The 18,189-nt window shown below is 39.8% G+C and overlaps 1 protein-coding gene across 3 annotated transcripts in view; it reads right to left on the reverse strand.

Moving 5' to 3' along the window:
• The window catches only part of Cdep (Chondrocyte-derived ezrin-like domain containing protein), a 76,768-nt gene that overhangs the window by 54,962 nt on the left and 3,617 nt on the right, over positions 1 to 18,189 (reverse strand). For all 3 annotated transcript variants that reach the window (XM_022068607.2, XM_022068605.2, XM_022068608.2), the window contains exons 2-5: positions 13,532 to 13,957; positions 2,881 to 2,985; positions 2,002 to 2,224; positions 14 to 137 (exon numbers count right to left, since the gene is read on the reverse strand). In XM_022068607.2, coding sequence (XP_021924299.1) covers positions 14 to 137; positions 2,002 to 2,224; positions 2,881 to 2,985; positions 13,532 to 13,711 — 632 coding nt within the window. In that variant the 5' untranslated portion in view covers positions 13,712 to 13,957. The remainder of the gene's footprint in view (positions 1 to 13; positions 138 to 2,001; positions 2,225 to 2,880; positions 2,986 to 13,531; positions 13,958 to 18,189) is intronic.

Below are 18,189 nucleotides of genomic sequence, written 5' to 3' on the forward strand. Positions count from 1 at the left end.
AAATTGTACTAACGCATGTTTTTTGTGATTCTCCATGATTCTCCGCTCCAACTCATGGTCTTGATTTGGTACAAACTTATATGTAGACAGGTATGTATGATCAGGATAATCTTCCACCACATAATCTCCACATTCAGCTGCACACAACAAATACATTTTATAGAAACAAAGTGCAAGTTGAAATAAAAATGACAAACACATAAATACACTTATGTGAAGAAAATTTATCATGAATCATTCTGACCCAACTGCCTATTAAATTGATTTCAAATTGTACAGAATGGTGAAGTATATTGATAATAGTGAAAACTGTGGTGTTTCCTTATCTAGTAAAATCAAAAAATCATTAAAACAACACGTTCAATCACTGATGAAGGGCAAATTTAGCGCAACACGTTTCATCACTGACCAACATAACAGTGTATTTTTCCTCATGCTGACTGCTCTGTGCAAGCTTTCAAAACAACAGACTGTTTGCTAAGTGACAATAGCATCTGACAGTTTATTATACATAAACTCTGTAGAATAAACCGACAGTTTTACTAGATCCACACGTTACTAACCAAACATTCTGGTTCAGTAGATAGCATGTCTGCTTCATATTTGTGAGGATCTGGGGTTGATTATTGTTATAAGAGAAAACAATTCTGCCATTTTCATGGTTTTTCTCAGTCCTCCAGTATCTAAAAGAGGTCATGATTGTTTCTTCTGAATCCTTCATAATTTATCGTTCATAATATGACACATGTCCTACCAAGTGTCATTAAATAAGCTAATCTTCTTCTTTATTACGCCGTCTCCTTTATAGGAGGTATAGGAGATATTATGAACAGGATCCTTCCATCCTTTTCTTGGACTGGGACTTGTTCATATAAGTTTTTAGGCAGGTGATACAGAAGTGGTTTGCCATTGCCTTCTGTGTGTATGGAGTATGGAGTAGTTGTTGGGATGCCATGGAGAAACCGGGGAAGCCCCGGAGGAAAACTCCATGTTGCCTAGACCATGGCCTTGCCCAATACAAGTTATAAATTCGGGCACTGACGGAAATCGAACCCGGGACCGGCCAGCGTTCTAACCGCTAGACCACCATGGCCGTAAATAAGCTAATAAACAAGACAAATTTTACTTAAATATGCAAGCCATTCATGTTATGTGTGTAAAGTGCAGAATAAATATTCAAAATATTGTGTATCATAACATATTAGATAACTGTTATAATAAAATAGAAAAATATTAAGAAAACTTGGCATATGAGTATGTTATTTCTTTGTGTTCCTCAAGCATGTACAATGCAGTTAACCTCCCTCCAGAACAAATTGGGGACTAAATGTCTAAATCACAGCACTTACAAGGGCTTCAAAAACTGCTCAGAAAAAAACAATTACAGTCAAAACACAAAATGTCTAAAATAATGATATTTAATGTATATTTGCCACAATACTTAGAATAAGTATGATTGACAGCTGCCTTGATATGTTATTTAATGATGGTGTTTCAACCAGAGATTATTTAGTGTCAAATTTGGTAAAGTGAACTGGAAAGGAATGGAGAGGAACTGGTCATGGCCTAATTCAAGGTACAAGAACAAATTTTGCCTTCAATGACAGGGAAATTATAAAGAAATATTCTGAAGCTAGGATAGCCAAGCCCCACTTAATGGTACCCACACCTTGTCATGGTGGTGGGGCTTGAGTACCTCAGTGATCCCAAGAGCTAGGCTGGCGGTAGCATAGCTACTGGTAGGGCCTCCCTAGCCAGATTGGTCGAGGGGGAGAGGTCAGATTAACGCAGGTACCCTGGTCCTCCAGGTTGAGGGTTGGTCGCAAGGCTAACAACCTTGCACCGTAAAAAGGAAGATGTTTCAAAACCTCAATCAAAGCCTCGGACAGAATGGACCTAACAATAGGACCGAATGGAAGAGGAGAATTGAGGAGGCCATGGACCGAATATGGACCGGAGAGCCATAGAAGAAGAAGAGGATAGCCAAGATTCAGTCCTCACCTTGTACTATATAAGAAGCCATAAGAGCAGCTGTATTATCATTACACTGAAGTAAACCCTGGGCCAAGTCACGCTTGATCTGTAGGCAGAACAGGTATCTTGTGAACTCTTCTTCCAGTTGTGCTGGATCTGGTGTGTAGAACTTGACACAGAACTTTAGCAATGTATCCACCAGAGAGAGCCCAACTTGCCTGGACAATGGCTTTTCCAGGTCCAACCAGTACTAACAAAATAACAGGCATTTACTTAGTTCAATATTCACTCAAATTTCATAGCATTCAGACACAGTAATAACGCATGGTTCTTAAATACTGGGATACTGGGAACAACCCGTTTATCAAGTTCCTGAGCACTGCGGTTCCCAACTTTTCATTGGCTCGATCTATAGACATTCGGTAGGAATCCTTGGATGAGGGATCGGTCGCAAGGCCTCTACCTGTACACAGGACAGCACAACACAGAAAAACGCGGACAAACATCCATGGCTTGAGTGGGATTCGAACCCACAGTCCCAGCGATCAAGCGGCACAAGGCCCACGCCTCAGACTGCGCGGCCACTCTTAAATATCAACTTAATATAAAACTAAATAAAATGGAAAGAACTATACCAACTGATGTAATATACATCATGTACTCATTAACATTTAATTAACACCAGTGACAAGTTTTCAGTATTGTTGACATCAACTAAAAGATACACTTGTAATTTTCAGCATTGCTGGCTTAAAACAAACACTGAATAATTACCGTAAAGACCATGATGTTTTGATAATTAGTAGTTCAGAAGCACAAGGGCTTTTGGGACACTCCACACTGCATTACCAACTGGAAACAGTGCATTATACTGAAAGAAACATATACTTGGATTCAAATACTCACTTTGGTTCCACCAACTTCTTGGTATTCAAGTCCAAAATAATCTGCTTCAAGCAGATGAAGCTGCTTACAGACTTGATCAAACAAAACTCGACCCAAAGCTTTTGCCTGAAACAATATAAAATTTTATACTGGAGATTTGGAGAAAATAAAATTCATCCCTGCAATACAAAGATACAGAGCAATAAAGGGCCTCAAACATCTGCATATGCTTGGTTAATATGGATAAGAAAAAACATATGCAGTTGCTTAGTACAAAAAATGGCTCATTTACCATCTCATGGAGGAGATTCCTCGAGAAGCCCATAACTTCTCAGCTGCTCAAGAAATTCTGTCTTTCACTGAACCCAAATATTCATTGCCGTTTACAAAAGCACGCCAAGAATGAAGCCCTTTGTAACATTCTGTAATACACCTTTCTTTTGAGGTAATTGTTAGACACAAGCCCAACCCCCAAACCTAGAGGATCCCACCTTGTAAGCTGTACAGAATTGCATATTCAATACATTATGTATGTCACTACCCTAGATATCGAGTCTGTAACCTCCATTTGCAACCCGAGGACAAGCTATTCTGTGATAACAAGGAACTTCTTAACATTGAGTCATTAACCGTAAAACAAATTTTAAATATGCTGGCTATACAAATACCTGCAATCGTACACTTCATTCTGATAAGAATTTGGTAAAACTACCCAGAACTGAACTTTACAGACAATTAGGGCTACAACGAGCCCTTCTAGAGTCTGGTTCACCTCAATTTATAACATGGAGGTATATAACAAAATATTTTATTTATATATCATTGAAACAAAATATTAGAAGTATAACACATATAAAGTTATTATTACCCACTTTCATGGCACAAAAACAAAAATATGCCATGGTACATTGTTCATTAATGCCTGTTTCAGCTTCAAAGATCACTTCACAAGTGTGTAAGTGTAAGGGCTCAAGTCCATCGTCCACAAAGAGCAGATTCAATAATGTTTGTCTTGAATTTCGTGTACTTTATTCACTGTGTACTTACAAATAAAAACAGAGATTAGAAAATCAGATAAATGTTGTTTTCACCAACACCATTGTTGAAGCGGTCCCATAGCACCCTTGGTATAACATGGATATATTGTAGTTAAAGTCTCTATGGGAAAAGATGATGTGGGAAGCCTTTAGGTAGAGAGTGGATAAAAGTTAAAGTTATTCTGCTACTTATTAAACACCACACCACGAAGACATATGGGGGCATGGAGAATAAGTAATTAAGAAATAACGGATATTACAAAATAAGGAGCGTAATTATTTATACAGCTCACCTAAAAAGTTTACAGTAAAATTAAGCAACTCTGCACTAATGGAAATTATGTACACAAATGGGTCACTAAACAGCATAACAATTATTTTTATAATTCTTTCTGGTTTTACTACATACTATAATGACACTGAAACAAGTAGACCTCTGAATTTCTGTGGAGAAAATATTAATTACTAAAGTCACTGACAGTAAAGTACCCAATTTGTAATACCATGAACTTCATCCCTGCCAAGTTTGTGTCTTTACACGATACATATTTGACCGACTTCCATATACTGTCTGACAATAATGTCAGAAAGATATAATCTCTGGTGCAGAATTAAAAATAGATAACATTATTTTCACTTTAAAATCACGCAATATTGAACTTTGTTGTGAGTTCTCAAAAACAAGTAAATCGAACTTGAAAATACCTTCTTTAAAACGTAGTATACCACTTTTGCATTTAACTGAGCTCATGAACCGTACACTATTCCTACATATCTTTAAATGAAGGCCCATGTTTCCCGTTGCGATATCGAGCCATCTCCCTACGCAATCTGAGTTCATGTTTCGTTTTACGACCAACGCAAAATGTTCAGACAACTCTTTAAATATGTTTCGTGGGTTACACGTTTTAAATAACTGAACTTTTACCAGCTTCTTAAGGACTGTGCAATAAATCGCGATTATCAATCCGCAATCCGCGGACATTTTAGGCAAATTCGCAACTGACAGATACAAAAACACAACTATTAGCTTCGCCATTTCTGCCTGGCTGTCTAGATATACTTTACCTGTTGTAAGAAGGCAGACAAGCTTTCTTAATGTCGTATTTGGCAGTACCCATCACTGTCGGCAAATATTCAAAGAACCGAAGGGAGTATGATCAAGAATTAAGACGCGTATTCCTGATAAATATTTGGAAGATGTATGCAAATGACTACAGCAGGAATTACCTTGATATAAAGGTTAATCACGCAAAAAGTGTAAAATATCTCAATCATGGCTGATTCTGTTAAAGTAATTTGAGTAATATTGTAACTAGTTTGCAATAGTAGGCAGTAGTTTCAATAAACTGATATGACAATTCAATACACCGTTCTTATTCAAAACCCAGCGGCCACAAATCAATAAGAATGGATCTGGAAAAGGTTGAGAACCTCTGATCTGAAGTTTCTGTATGTATATATTCTTCTTAAGTCTTCTACGATGTCCTTAAAAGTAAAATGTACGTCTGATACCTGAACACTATAGACAAACGTTGCGTGAATGGAATCCATAATAGAACTCATGAACAATACAGCAACCATGAGAAAACATTCCCTAACAGCGGAAAATAAAATACATTGGAAACAAAAATGTGAACATGTTGCAGTATTCTCGCCAAAAATTTGGTTGGCTCTGACTAATGCTATGGCAAAATCTTGAAAATATAATCTCTCTGAAATGAAGTAACATGTCCAAAATTGGGTTATGTAGCTGACCAACGCGCAATAAAAAGTACAACCCTTAATAAATATTGTAAGCGATAAGTTTATTTTGGCCACTTCATCAATACAGATATTGAGAACGTGAGACAGTAAATTAATAAAACTAAATGTTCCTTTTTTGTGTTTTTATGAACACAACTTGCACACTCTTAACTGTCCTTATGTCAGTAGCATGTTCGTTTCGTTTATATATTTTAACTCTGTCAAATGCTTTGACCTAATCAGTAAAAAATAACTTCGAAAAACATACATTATGATTCCAGAAAGAAGCGGAACCAGACGACACGAAAAAAAGTCCAGGTTCCAGTGTCGTCCGGTACAGTGGCAAATATGCTTTGTCCTTTTCCCCAGTCCTTCCGAATGAACGCAGGTAAAGCAGCTTACAAATAAGCCATGATTATTCTCCAATCCTTGCAAACTCCCTGTCCATAATCGTAGCCTCATTCCGTTCGACATCAAATAATCTCAACATATAATAAAACGTCCTTAAATAACAACCAACCAAACTCATCTAAACGGGCATAAAACTTTGAGGTAAAAATCACTAATTAACATGACTAAATGCGTTTGGCGAGAGTAAACACTGAGAACAGTACAGGAGAATAACCAATACCCAATCGATCACACGCATCAACTTGCCAGCACAAGCTGTCGAAAATAGGAAACCCACCCATCTATAGAAATGAGCGACTCAGGATGGGGGAACTGACTCAACGATGCGGGTTACGCCCATTTAACAATAAACAGCTCCACCGGCTTTGTGGACCGACCTACTGATGTGTAAACAAACAACACCGAAAGACTGTTACGTCATACATAAGCGCCAAGCACTGTCGTTACAAAGCGTAATTACACCGCCGAGCCGGAATAAATGATACAAGTCACGATTACACTGGAACTGTCTCACGCAAACTGTTGAATATTCGCCATATTTAGATGGCGGGTTTAAAGAGATCAGAACCTCCCCAAGACGTCTGAAATAAGATTCTTATCGACAACATTTGACTGAGTTAGCACTGCGGTAACGTGTCTGCCTGGCACTCGGTTCGAATTCCCGTTATCCTGAAAGAAGTAAAGTTTTCACGGCGGTGAGTATGAAGATTTCCGTCTTCTAGGTTGTTGCGCTGTGTAGTCTGGTCGATGTTAACCAACGTTTCAGAGGTCATACTGCCTCCGTCATCACCTCCGAAACGTTGGTAAACATCGACCAGACTACACAGCGCAACAACCCAGAGGACAGAAATCTTCATACTCATCGCCCTGATGACGGAGGCAGTATGACCTCAGAAACGTTTGTAAACATCGACCAGACTACACAGCGCAACAACCCAGAAGACAGAAATCTTCATCCTGAAAGATGTTTTCCCCAGTCCTCATGACAAATACCTTAAGTGTCTCAAAACATGCCTAAACCACTTCCTCCAACAACCAATTTCATCCATTAATGTACGACTTCAATTCGAACATGCAGCTTCGGGGGAAGCAATTATGGCCAGAGAATCTGTATGGAAGAGATCATTTGGGAGACACGGGCATAAAAGGTGGGATAACATTAGCCCGGACCTCAAGAAAATAGGGTGTAGGACAAGGACTGAGTTCGTCTAGCTCGTCAGGGCTGGGCCCAGTGGTGGACTCTTGTGAGCAGTAAATTTCCGACTGAAAATTAATCGTGCCTTCGGTCCGTACTTGTATGATTTCTACTGACAATACTAACATGTTAGTCCTGGGAACTTTAAGAGCGGGAGAGATTTTCGTAGAGATCATTGCCTTCGGAAAGTAAAACACGGCGACCACGAGAATTATACATTTTGCCTTTCGTCTGAATACGATGACTAACCTAAAGCTTATCTACTTAGCCGCGTCCGTCCCGCGGAATCTATGACACCAGTTTTCACTTATCAGCATGACAGTAAAACACCGTTACCTAACATCGACAACGCAACGCTTCTGTGCGCCATGTAACTTATCACTTCCTAGACATTATAATATTACTTATCTATCACAACAGCAGCTCGGAAGCTTCCAAAGTCCACTTTCCTCATATGAAGTGTTACCCTGAGGGCATTTTGCGGTTAACCTAAACGATTAAAGCTCATCTGCCTGCCAGTCTGTTTCCCAACATCAAGGTAACAAAGAACACCAGAACACTGGGATTTGGTTACAGTTCTTACTCCAAGTAGTTCCTAAAAATTATCGACCAGATTAAATTTTGTTCCATTTATAACAAAAGTGGACAACCACTTCATAAGAACTCCGTCGAGCAGAATCCGTCTTGGGAAGCTGTCATTCAGCTGGTTAAGAATTACGTCTTTTGTAGGGCAGATATGGTCGCAACACCCCTCCATACGTGGAGGCCAGCCCTGTCGACAAACCTGAGGAGACCCTACGTCGTGGTAATAAATAAAATGTTGATACTAACGACACTCAATTTTATCATAAAGATCATATAATTTGTTTCATCTATCAAGCCTCCTACAGCTCTCGACGTAATTTAAAAATTCAAGTCTTCTATTCTGATGAAGGAAAGCTAAGTAGCCACTAACACACGCCCGAAAACTTCACCCTGACCTAATGGGTAGCTAGCTAAACAAAGTAACTTTGTCCTGTTTACTTAAATAAATACTGGACCAATTCAATACAGAAACTCCTGTAAACGAAAAGAAAAAACAGGTTTTTTTTTAAATTAAAGAATAATATGTAAGCTAAACCAATTAAGAAAGTGAGCGAATCTTACATTTTAGAAAATTTACTAAACCCACCCGGCGGGAGCGCTTCCGAAAATAAAATACAATTTTTTTGGTACAAGTTAAATCATTTACGGACACCCACACACAAAGTAGAATAAAATGTCCCTTGATTACATCGCTTGACATCACTACTCATACGATGACGCAAGAGAAGAATCCGAAGACTGACTGGGTCTGCGTGTCCAGCTTACTAAGTTAACTGCATAGAATAATGGGTTTCAATTAACACTCAAGGCCCAACAGCCTTCATAACAGCTATTGTTAACCGCCAGCTCCTTTCTCGTAACAGTGGCATAAGTATGCTTTGGTGTACGGATCCAAGTCAACAGCAGGAAAAAGCGAGTTAAATACGAAACCTCCTCACCACGAAATGACTCGGAAACAAATTTCCAACAAAATTGGGGTTAAAGGAAAAGGACTCTATGACGAAAGAACCAATGTTAATGTCGTTCAGCGGTAAATTCGGGAGTCGTGTCCGACCCGAGACCCGCGGTACGACACTTTAAATGAAATACCGCCCCATCCTAGTCAACCGCGTGTGTGGCAAAGCACTTGGCAACGACAGGGACAAATCAAAAGAAGATTCACGTAGAAGTTTTGAGAAAATTAAAATCTCGAAAATCTATCTTCCCGTATCCTGTCCAAAAACCCAAACAATGAAATACATTAACTACAATTTATTTTACCCGTTGTTCTGATTGATACCACGGGCCTGAGGAAAGAATCAGGATATAAGAAACAGGAAATAACAGGATACAAAAACATAATGAGGAGGGTCATAATGTACCCTATAAACATCAAATATGCAAGCCTGATTGCGACCTAAACGGAGCACGTAACGCGAATGGGAGATGAGAAATGCAAACACGATTTTCGCCGGAAAATCTGAAGGAAAGAAACCACCAGAGAGGAAGACGCGACGATGGAAGGATACCATTAAAATAGATCTCAAGCAATGGGCTATGAAGGTATAGGAATGAGGATACATTCCTTGTATATACAATCTCTTTTTGGTTTGGTTTGGTTACATAACGCAAAATACGGAATTCGTGTGTGTCTACGTATTATCACATCCACAACTTCTGGACAGATTTTAATACTTTATGTATTGGGTTCTACATTAAAAGAGTCGGGCTTAAAGGTAAAATCAAACTTAAGTTTTTAAAAAAACAACTCGCTGTACAAAAATTGGTATGCGCTACGAAATATATCGTAATCAAAGTCTACACATTTCATTTAAAATTTCAATGCAGTGTATATTCAACAAAATACATGGGAAAACTGTCTTATTCTGTAGTGCCATTAGCTTAGCAAAAATAAATTGTCGATATTTTCAAACACCAAGCCTAATAATCCTAAGATAAGCAAAACAGCAATATAAGTATTCCGAACTGGAGCACAGTTTTCAAACCTTGTATACTGTCGCAATGTTTTAAGAAGTTCCTATTTTCATTGAGTGGTCACTACAGAAAAAGGCAATTTTAGACAGCAATATGATGTAAGTTGCCAAATCCGCCGACGTAATATTCCATCTCGCCTTCGGAGGAAATGGAAGATTATGAGATGGTCTTTAAAAATTAAATGGTTTGAGAGGCTGCGTATCATTCAACTCTACTTTTAAAACTAGTTCACATGGAATCTAGTACTTCGAATTCAAACAATGAAGGCACATTTTTGGAGAAATGTTCCAGACATTCCCTGGTGCAGGCGGTTCAAATATAACCTTCACGTGCTAAATAGAACAGAAGTTATGTTTACGGATAAGCTACATTTGAACATACATTTTTTTTAAAAATCTGATGAAGCTCTAGTTGAGCCTCATTTAATACAAAGTTAGTCGCCCTACACGTTCCCATAAAGGAACATCCATGAGCCTTGAGAGATTAAATATAAGGACACAAGGATATGTCCCAATTATGCACAGACTTTAACGTACAGTGTGAAAAGGTTCTAAAGATCTTACGTCACGGTTTCAGCTGAAAGACTGTCCTAAGTATCATATTCAGTGTGAAGGCATAATTCCACACTATAATAGCGGTCATGACATTGTGAATATTAATGGTAAAATTGGACGAACGTGCGTCAGTCGATTGATTATAAAAACACAAAATGGGATCCGAATTCAAATCAGTTGCCGGTCGAGTGCTTCCAAGCGCTTGCAATACCTGATCTTGTCTCTTCGAACAAATTAAAACTTGGCTCCGATGACTTAACAAATAAAAATCCTCTACATTTTAAAATGCCTGACACCGACTAGTAACTGTTCGATTCGTACACAAATCCACTGTAAGCCTCGCCTTCCTCCTGCATTACTGTGTTCCTCAACCGGTAGTTGGCGGACCAATAACCACCAACTGCTTCTATTTCTCGTTTCTTTTAGCGACTAAACATCCAATGGATACCAGGGTTAAAGGTGACCACTTAGCTCCATCTGGTGCAGAGGTTAAGAATGCGAGAAATTTTACCTCACATCCCCCATACGACATGAAGGGTTGAATATGGAGGCAGTATGTTCGCTAAGCCCATAAAAGTATCGACAGAGCATCAATTTTACTATAAACAAGCTAATACACATGTCACATGTCGATGATGGTGTTTTGGGTTGCGACGCCATGTGGACTTACAGGTAGACACCAACGTTTCGGAGAAAAATACTACTTCCGTGTTCAGGGCTGAAGACAGAGGCAGTACGTCCTGTCGAAAATTGGTATCTACGTATGGGTCCGCACCCCGAAGATCGACATCTTCACTGCCGTGAGAACGTCACATCACATGTTCTTTACCAAAGCCTAGGTAGTGTATACAGGCTACCTGAATGGGTGGTTGACCTCTCCAACTCTATGACACCAACCTGCCATAGCCAGAGTAACGCCACCCACCCCCTCCATCGCCAGCATCACCACCCCCCGCACTCACTTCAACCCCCAAAACTTCCTTCAGTCGGTCGATACAAAACGTCTGCACCGACCCCAGCGACAGGAGGGTGGGGCCCATGCTCTGGGGTTGACAAACCCAAACCAATTCATTGATAGGTTGGTTGCGGCGGTTTTAACAAAATTATACCACAATGGATAATAACTATATAGTTATTTAGTCGTACAAAAAGTTCGTCGTTACAAAACACGACACAAAATACCGAAATTGGACCCATTCTGATCCCACTCAATCCATTTCACATAATCAAAACCTCTCGTCTAAATCTATCTAGATCTTTCCAAATGATTTTCCCCCATGTTCAACAAAAATGTTATATTCTTGTTTATTCCATGTTTTAAATCTGTCCGAAAACCTCGAGCTTCTTGAAAACTGAAATGTACCGATTATGAAACTTTCATGACGTAATTTGCCTCCACACCCAAAGGTGCGTTAACGAACTAAAATGCTCTGTTAACGTGACAGGTTACGTGTTAAGTAATATTTCAAACAAGGTCACCACATAAGAACATCACCGTTTCCACAGACTTGCTATATAGAAAGGCGATATAATAACTTCACACATCAAGACATAAACACTAAGGTAATTAATTACCTGCGCCTGAGCAGAGTTTCTAATCAACAAAAAGTAAGGTTTCGCAACTAACGACAAATCGTTACCGTTCCGACAGAAGGCGGGAGACTGAAAAAAAATGCACAAAAAGGTGTTCCATAATTTGTAATCTTCACTAGGTACAGCAAGTACTTTTTTGGACGATCAATCGAGGAGGATAAGATAGAGGCCATGTGGGGTGACTCGAGGGACTTGAAAAACGTACAAAATTGGCTGGACAACCCGAAGGGAAGAGACTACTTGTAAGACCTATGTATAAATGGAAGGATAATATTAAAATGTAACTTAGGGAAATGGATTGCAGACTGATGATTGGATTCATCTGGCTCATGACAGGGAACAATGGTAAGCTCATTTCAACACAACAATAACTGAATAAGAGATGGGAATTTCTTGATTAGCTAAACACACTATTAGCTTCTCATGAAGAAAGATTTATGAGATAACTGTTTCCCATTTCTGACAAAAACTGGATTACATTTTTTAAGATTTACGAACCACTTGTTCCAGCACCGACAGCACACGGAAAATTCGCATAGCCACCTGGATGTACAGTCTAGAGAAATGGAAACAAGGAAGAAATGTGGCACCAGTGACCACGAGCAGAATTTATAGATTAAAAGTTTAAGAGGGAGTGAGAAACGAAAGGATTAGAGAAATCATGAGGAGATAGAGAAAAGACAACTGACTTGGTACGGACACGTGCAAAGGATGAAGGAGGAAAGGTTACCAAAGAAAACTATAAAATGGCAACCAAAAGAGAGAAGGAAGAGAGGGAGACCGAGACCAGGATGGAATGACGGGATTACAAGAATCATGATAGAGTGGAAACTACCTCAGGAAGGATGGGAAAATAGAGAAGAATGGAAGAAAATATTAGGCACCGGAAGACGGTCAAGAAACGGAAGAAGAAGACGAAGAAAAAGACGAAGAAGAGGAGGAGGAGGAGATAGTGTCCTTTAAATTATGCCAGTCGCTGCACTGCTGCTGATACAGGGAAACTGAACTACGTGAGCAAGCAGCTGTGTCATTTCCTTATTTATGAATTATAAATACACAAAATTAAAGCTGAAGGCAAAAAGATCTCATATGTATTTACGTACTACTTTGACATTCTTAACAATGACAGACTGGCAACAAATCCACGCTCCATTAGATATTCTTAATATTAACAATTCTTTTCTGTGTCCAGTACACGCCATTCAGCATGGTGTGCATTGGTGGTTAGCAGGATTCACGGCCCATCAGTACATGGGTTCGACCGGGACCGCGATATTTAACGCTCCTGCTGTGACCCCCTTTGCGAAATGATGATGGAAGTGGAGTAATTGTTAGGATATCACGGAGAAACCCCGGAGGAAAACTCCGTGATGCCTTGCCCAACACAAGTTGAAAATCTGAGCACCGTCGGGAATCGAACCCGGGAGCCCAGTAGCACAGGCCCAGCGTTCTAACCGCTACACCACTGTGGCGGTTATTAGCAGAGCTAAAACATATATAAGCACCGACTTGACAAGGAAATGAGGACTGAATAGGATACGAAGGACTGAAACAAGTTTAAATCAGACTTCACTTACCTGTACTTGGAACATGGTGACAGAATCATCTAACATCTGAACGCGTACTGCAAGCATCTTTCCACCCTTCTTGGGTGTGGTTGGGGGAGTTCTTGTACCCCCATCTACCCCTGCAGGGGTTGAATGCGAATGAGGAAGTTTCATGGAGGATATTCCTCCAACGCCACCATCTGGGTCCATGTTTAATACTGCAAAACGATTTTTTAGAAAAATAAAAAACTTCCGTTTCAGCACCTCCCAACGATAGTGACGGTGTCTAGGAAGGGCTCTCGATCACAGTGACCGTGATGTAAACAACACTTTGCACTGGGTTCGAGTCCTGGTGCTGCAATGGCTGCTACAGGGTAATGTCTGGCAGCAGCAGCAGCAACATTTGAATGGACTATTCATCAGGGCTGATTCTCTGTCATGGGTGCATTTCGGCACCTGAAAAAAAAACACAGCCATTGTTTTCCTACTACCACATAAAATACCCACTACACGGCATGTAACACGCCAACAAGTTTACCATCCAACAGAAGACAGGGTTAATAAAACAGAAATATGTGTGACTTCAACACAGGCGGAGGTTGGTTCAAATCTCGGCCACATACAGACTAGTCCCACCAAAGTTCACAAGGCCACAATGATGGACAGGTAGTGTAAATTCTGATGGCATGATGTTCAGACCAGTTTTCACGAAAATCTGTAAACTGGTTTTAAAGTCATAAGAGGGACACACACAAATATTATCTTACTTTATCATAATCCCATCTTCCCTTATAAAACACGAAAGCATATGAACAAAGATGTGCGAGTATGATTCAACATTTCACACTGTTTCCAACATTTGCTACAAATTACTTGGATTTCTCTTCAGACTAGCCAAATGCCAAGCCAGAGACAAAAATCAACATAAAGCGAAGATGTCAGTTTTCTTTATAAATGAAATAGCGCACTGTTACCTTAAAACTTTGCACATCGTGTAGTGTATTAGAATATAAATAGGCAAACAAACAACTATAAACACTACAAAAAGACACTAGTGTCATACGCGTTTCAACCTCAAGAGGTCATCATCAGTGGCAAAAGGGAAATCAATTCATTTAATTAAATGGCCCAAACTTGATTTACAAAATAAATAATAACAATGGTATAGTGTCGCTTAAAATACTTTTCGTCAAATGTCCTATTCATTAGGTTGTTGCACTATGTTGTCTGGTAAACGTTCACCGTGGTTCTTTCCTCCATCAGCAAGACGATGCACCTCTGAAACGTCGGTAATCTTCTAACAGACTACACGGCGCAACAACCCACAAGACAGCCACTCTGTATATTGCGGTTAGTTTGGGAAAACAATTAAGGATTCATAACAAATTTCCACTCTTTCTAGACAGAGATTTTCATGCACCACGTGTTGGTTCTTTCAATCATAAGCGCATTCAAATTCGATGTCTCGGCAACAAACAGAATAATGTTCAGGTGTGGGGCGTTCATGTTAGCCAGACGTTGTTAGCCAGCTATGTGGGGCTTACGCTCGCGGCATAATACGAACTCTCCGCCCCTGATAATGCAGCTAACATGACATAGTAAGAACACATTTCAACTAATCATTCTAGATTCTGACCGTCCCTTTACGCCACGCTGTATACTCTTGGAAGGGGAAAACCCCAGAAACATGTTCGTATATTCATCAACAAACGAAACGCTACACAGATCCGGTATAATCGTTTTATTATTACATTCGCCACAGAACAAAAGACGATGTCGTGAAACCTTATAAAGAGATACGAGACTTACATGTCCAATTCAATGCGTCCTTCTATACATTACTCCTGCAATTTTCTTTTTAGTAAAAACTTATTAATATTATATAAATTTCCAATACCTGAAAGTCGCAAAATGTAACCGCAAAGTTCCATTATCGCATTCAAGTTTCAAACATACACGAATTAACGACATAATCGATTTTATTAAAACTTACAACTTTATAATTCCTTGCTTAGTGAGGAAGGCGAACTGCTCAAGTGGCAGACGACTGAAGGATTTTGTTACAGGAGATCGAGATGCAGTATGAGTAGCTGGCGGGTTCTTCGTAGTCAGAAGATCTCTGGCTCGATTCTAGGCCCGAATACCGGCTACCTTGGACATTCGTAGTTTTCCTCAGTCCTTCTTTGCATGTTCCTTCACATTTACCAGTTTAAGCTAAAAATAACTACTATACTACTTCTCCTATTACTATTACTCCTACATAGGCGTTACCGCCTTGGCCTTTCTGCACAACTTTTCTGACAGGTTTCGAAACTTTTCTCGATATTCGGACCCGTTAGACAGAAGATCGGCCAGTCGCAAGGCCTTCATCTACAAATGACATCGCAATACAGAAAACGTGGACAAACGTCCGTGCCTCGAAAGGAATTGTAACCCACAATTCCAGTGCTCGAGCAGTAAAGACCCACGACTTTGTGATCGTCTTGCTGTATAACCAATACGCGCACATCTGAGAAACGTCGTTAAATAAGTCAGCTTCTCACGGACGATCTGGCAAAATTGCATTTATGTTAGTGCACCAGTTACTACTTACACTGCTATTCCCGTACATCGGCGGTTTTACGTTATTAGAGAGAGGGAGACGAGGAACTCTGGTTAAAATGAACGAGCAAGCTATTAAGAGCATCTCAAAGACAATAACGCGCACCTTCCCAATACTCAAAGCCGCTGTTACAATAGAAACAGCTGACAAGTCTCAAAACCAAGTGCACATAAAAAAACGCAGTTTAAAGCCGCAGGACCGCCTTTTAATGGAGTTGTTTTAATCGAACTGGTGACTGTTCGGATACTCAATTTAAAAATCCAAACAGGATCAGTGAGTACACAATTTAATCGCTCAATGCAGAACGGGCCTCAGTCACTGTTTTAACGAAAACCAGTTTTCAATGGCAACATGAAATTTTTATGTCGAGAAATTATTTTGTAAAGCAAGGAACTCGTTGTCAGTGCACTAGAGTAGTACGCGTACCCCCGGGGGCAGGTGAAGACATCTTAGGGGGTACGTGAAATTTAAAAAAATAAATATTATTTTATGATAAACACTGAATACTCAGTAACGTAATTTATTTAATTTATTTTAGATTTAGATTACATACTATGTGTATAACTTGAATTATACACCAACAACTTTGGAGATACAATGTTGAAGAGAAATTATATCTGAGGGTTTTATTATTTTATTATTTATTTAGTGTTCTGTCTGACGACAGGTCCATATGAACAGGATCCTTCCATCCTTTTCCCGGACTGGGACTTGTTCATATACGTTCTTGGCAGATGATCCAGAAGTGGTTTGCCATTGCCTTCTTCTGTGTGTGAATGGAGTAATTGTTGGGATGCCACGGAGAAGCCCCCGGAGGAAAACTCCGTGTTGCCTAGACCACGGCCTTGCCTAACACAAGTTATAAATTCGGGCACCGCCGGGAATCGAACCCGAGACCCCAGGATTACAAGGCCAGCGTTCTAACCGCTAGACCACCGTGGCGGTACCTGGGGGTACGCGAACTAAAAAGGTTGAATACCACTGCACTAGATCACATGAATGAATTAGAAAACACGTGGAACGAAGCGAACATGGTCTAATCTAAAGTAGACTTACTATCCATACCTGTGCCTGGACCCTTCGAATTAGAAGCTGGAATGTTAATTACTAAGCTGCAATGTTCGATGTTAGATTCATTTTGGTTTCAATGAAAAGGTGGTCAAATTTAAAGCATCACAGTAAGATGCGAGAGATGGAAAAAAGGCGATATCAAATACATCCCACATATCAAAGATTTCCGAGATAAGCGAATATAATTAAAATTGACCTTCAGGTACAAGAAAGCAACCATCACTGAAACGGCCCGAGATTATGACCAATGACGGTCACTGCAGTTGGCGGAGTTGGATTTTAGGGTTCTATTCCTAGATAATACCCCCACCCCTCAAATTAGAAGACCTGTATTTTGAACTCGAAAATCTGAAACCCATTTCTTACGAGGGCAATCGTTTCAAAATGATGCCCAAATTAACTTCCGCGGTTAGACATTCTCATGAATGAGGTAGAATACTGAATACTTGGACACATCCAGAGTTCCCAAATTTACGAAAATGATACAAATCTGCAAGTGGCTGAAATTATTTCAGTAGCTACTAGCACCTTCCAATAATTGACGCAACATCGAAGTATCTAATCAATGTAATGCCTGCAGTAGCATGACAACTAGCCACAGCATTCTTCCAGTACCCCAGAGACTTCAAAGAAGGCTTCTTTCGTTGTGTGTCAGACCTCGCACAAAGGACTCACGAAACAACAGGTTACGCAACTTTCTCTCCACTTGACCGACCCATGAACAGCTTGAGGAATGCTCTACTGGATGCCAAGCGGTCTGGCTTTGCTCTGGAGATCATTCTCTGATCTTGTTAACACGTGTTAAACTGCTTCCAAGCGGTTCGGTAAACAATATCCATAATCACTGGGCGCACACAGAACACAGAAATGTTTAAATTGATCGAAATAAAAGCCCTCCACCATCCAATTCCAAGAAGTTCAATCTAATTTACAATTTCACAATCTATTTCCCATTATAATATTACGTCACCCACATCTGCTGTTTAAGCCATCCAGCAGACTTCCAACAGAAACG

The sequence above is a fragment of the Zootermopsis nevadensis genome, unplaced genomic scaffold (assembly GCF_977971745.1).
Source record: "Zootermopsis nevadensis isolate Lab colony 2312 unplaced genomic scaffold, Znev_1.0 Znev_ptg000024l, whole genome shotgun sequence".
Lineage (NCBI taxonomy): Eukaryota > Metazoa > Arthropoda > Insecta > Blattodea > Termopsidae > Zootermopsis > Zootermopsis nevadensis.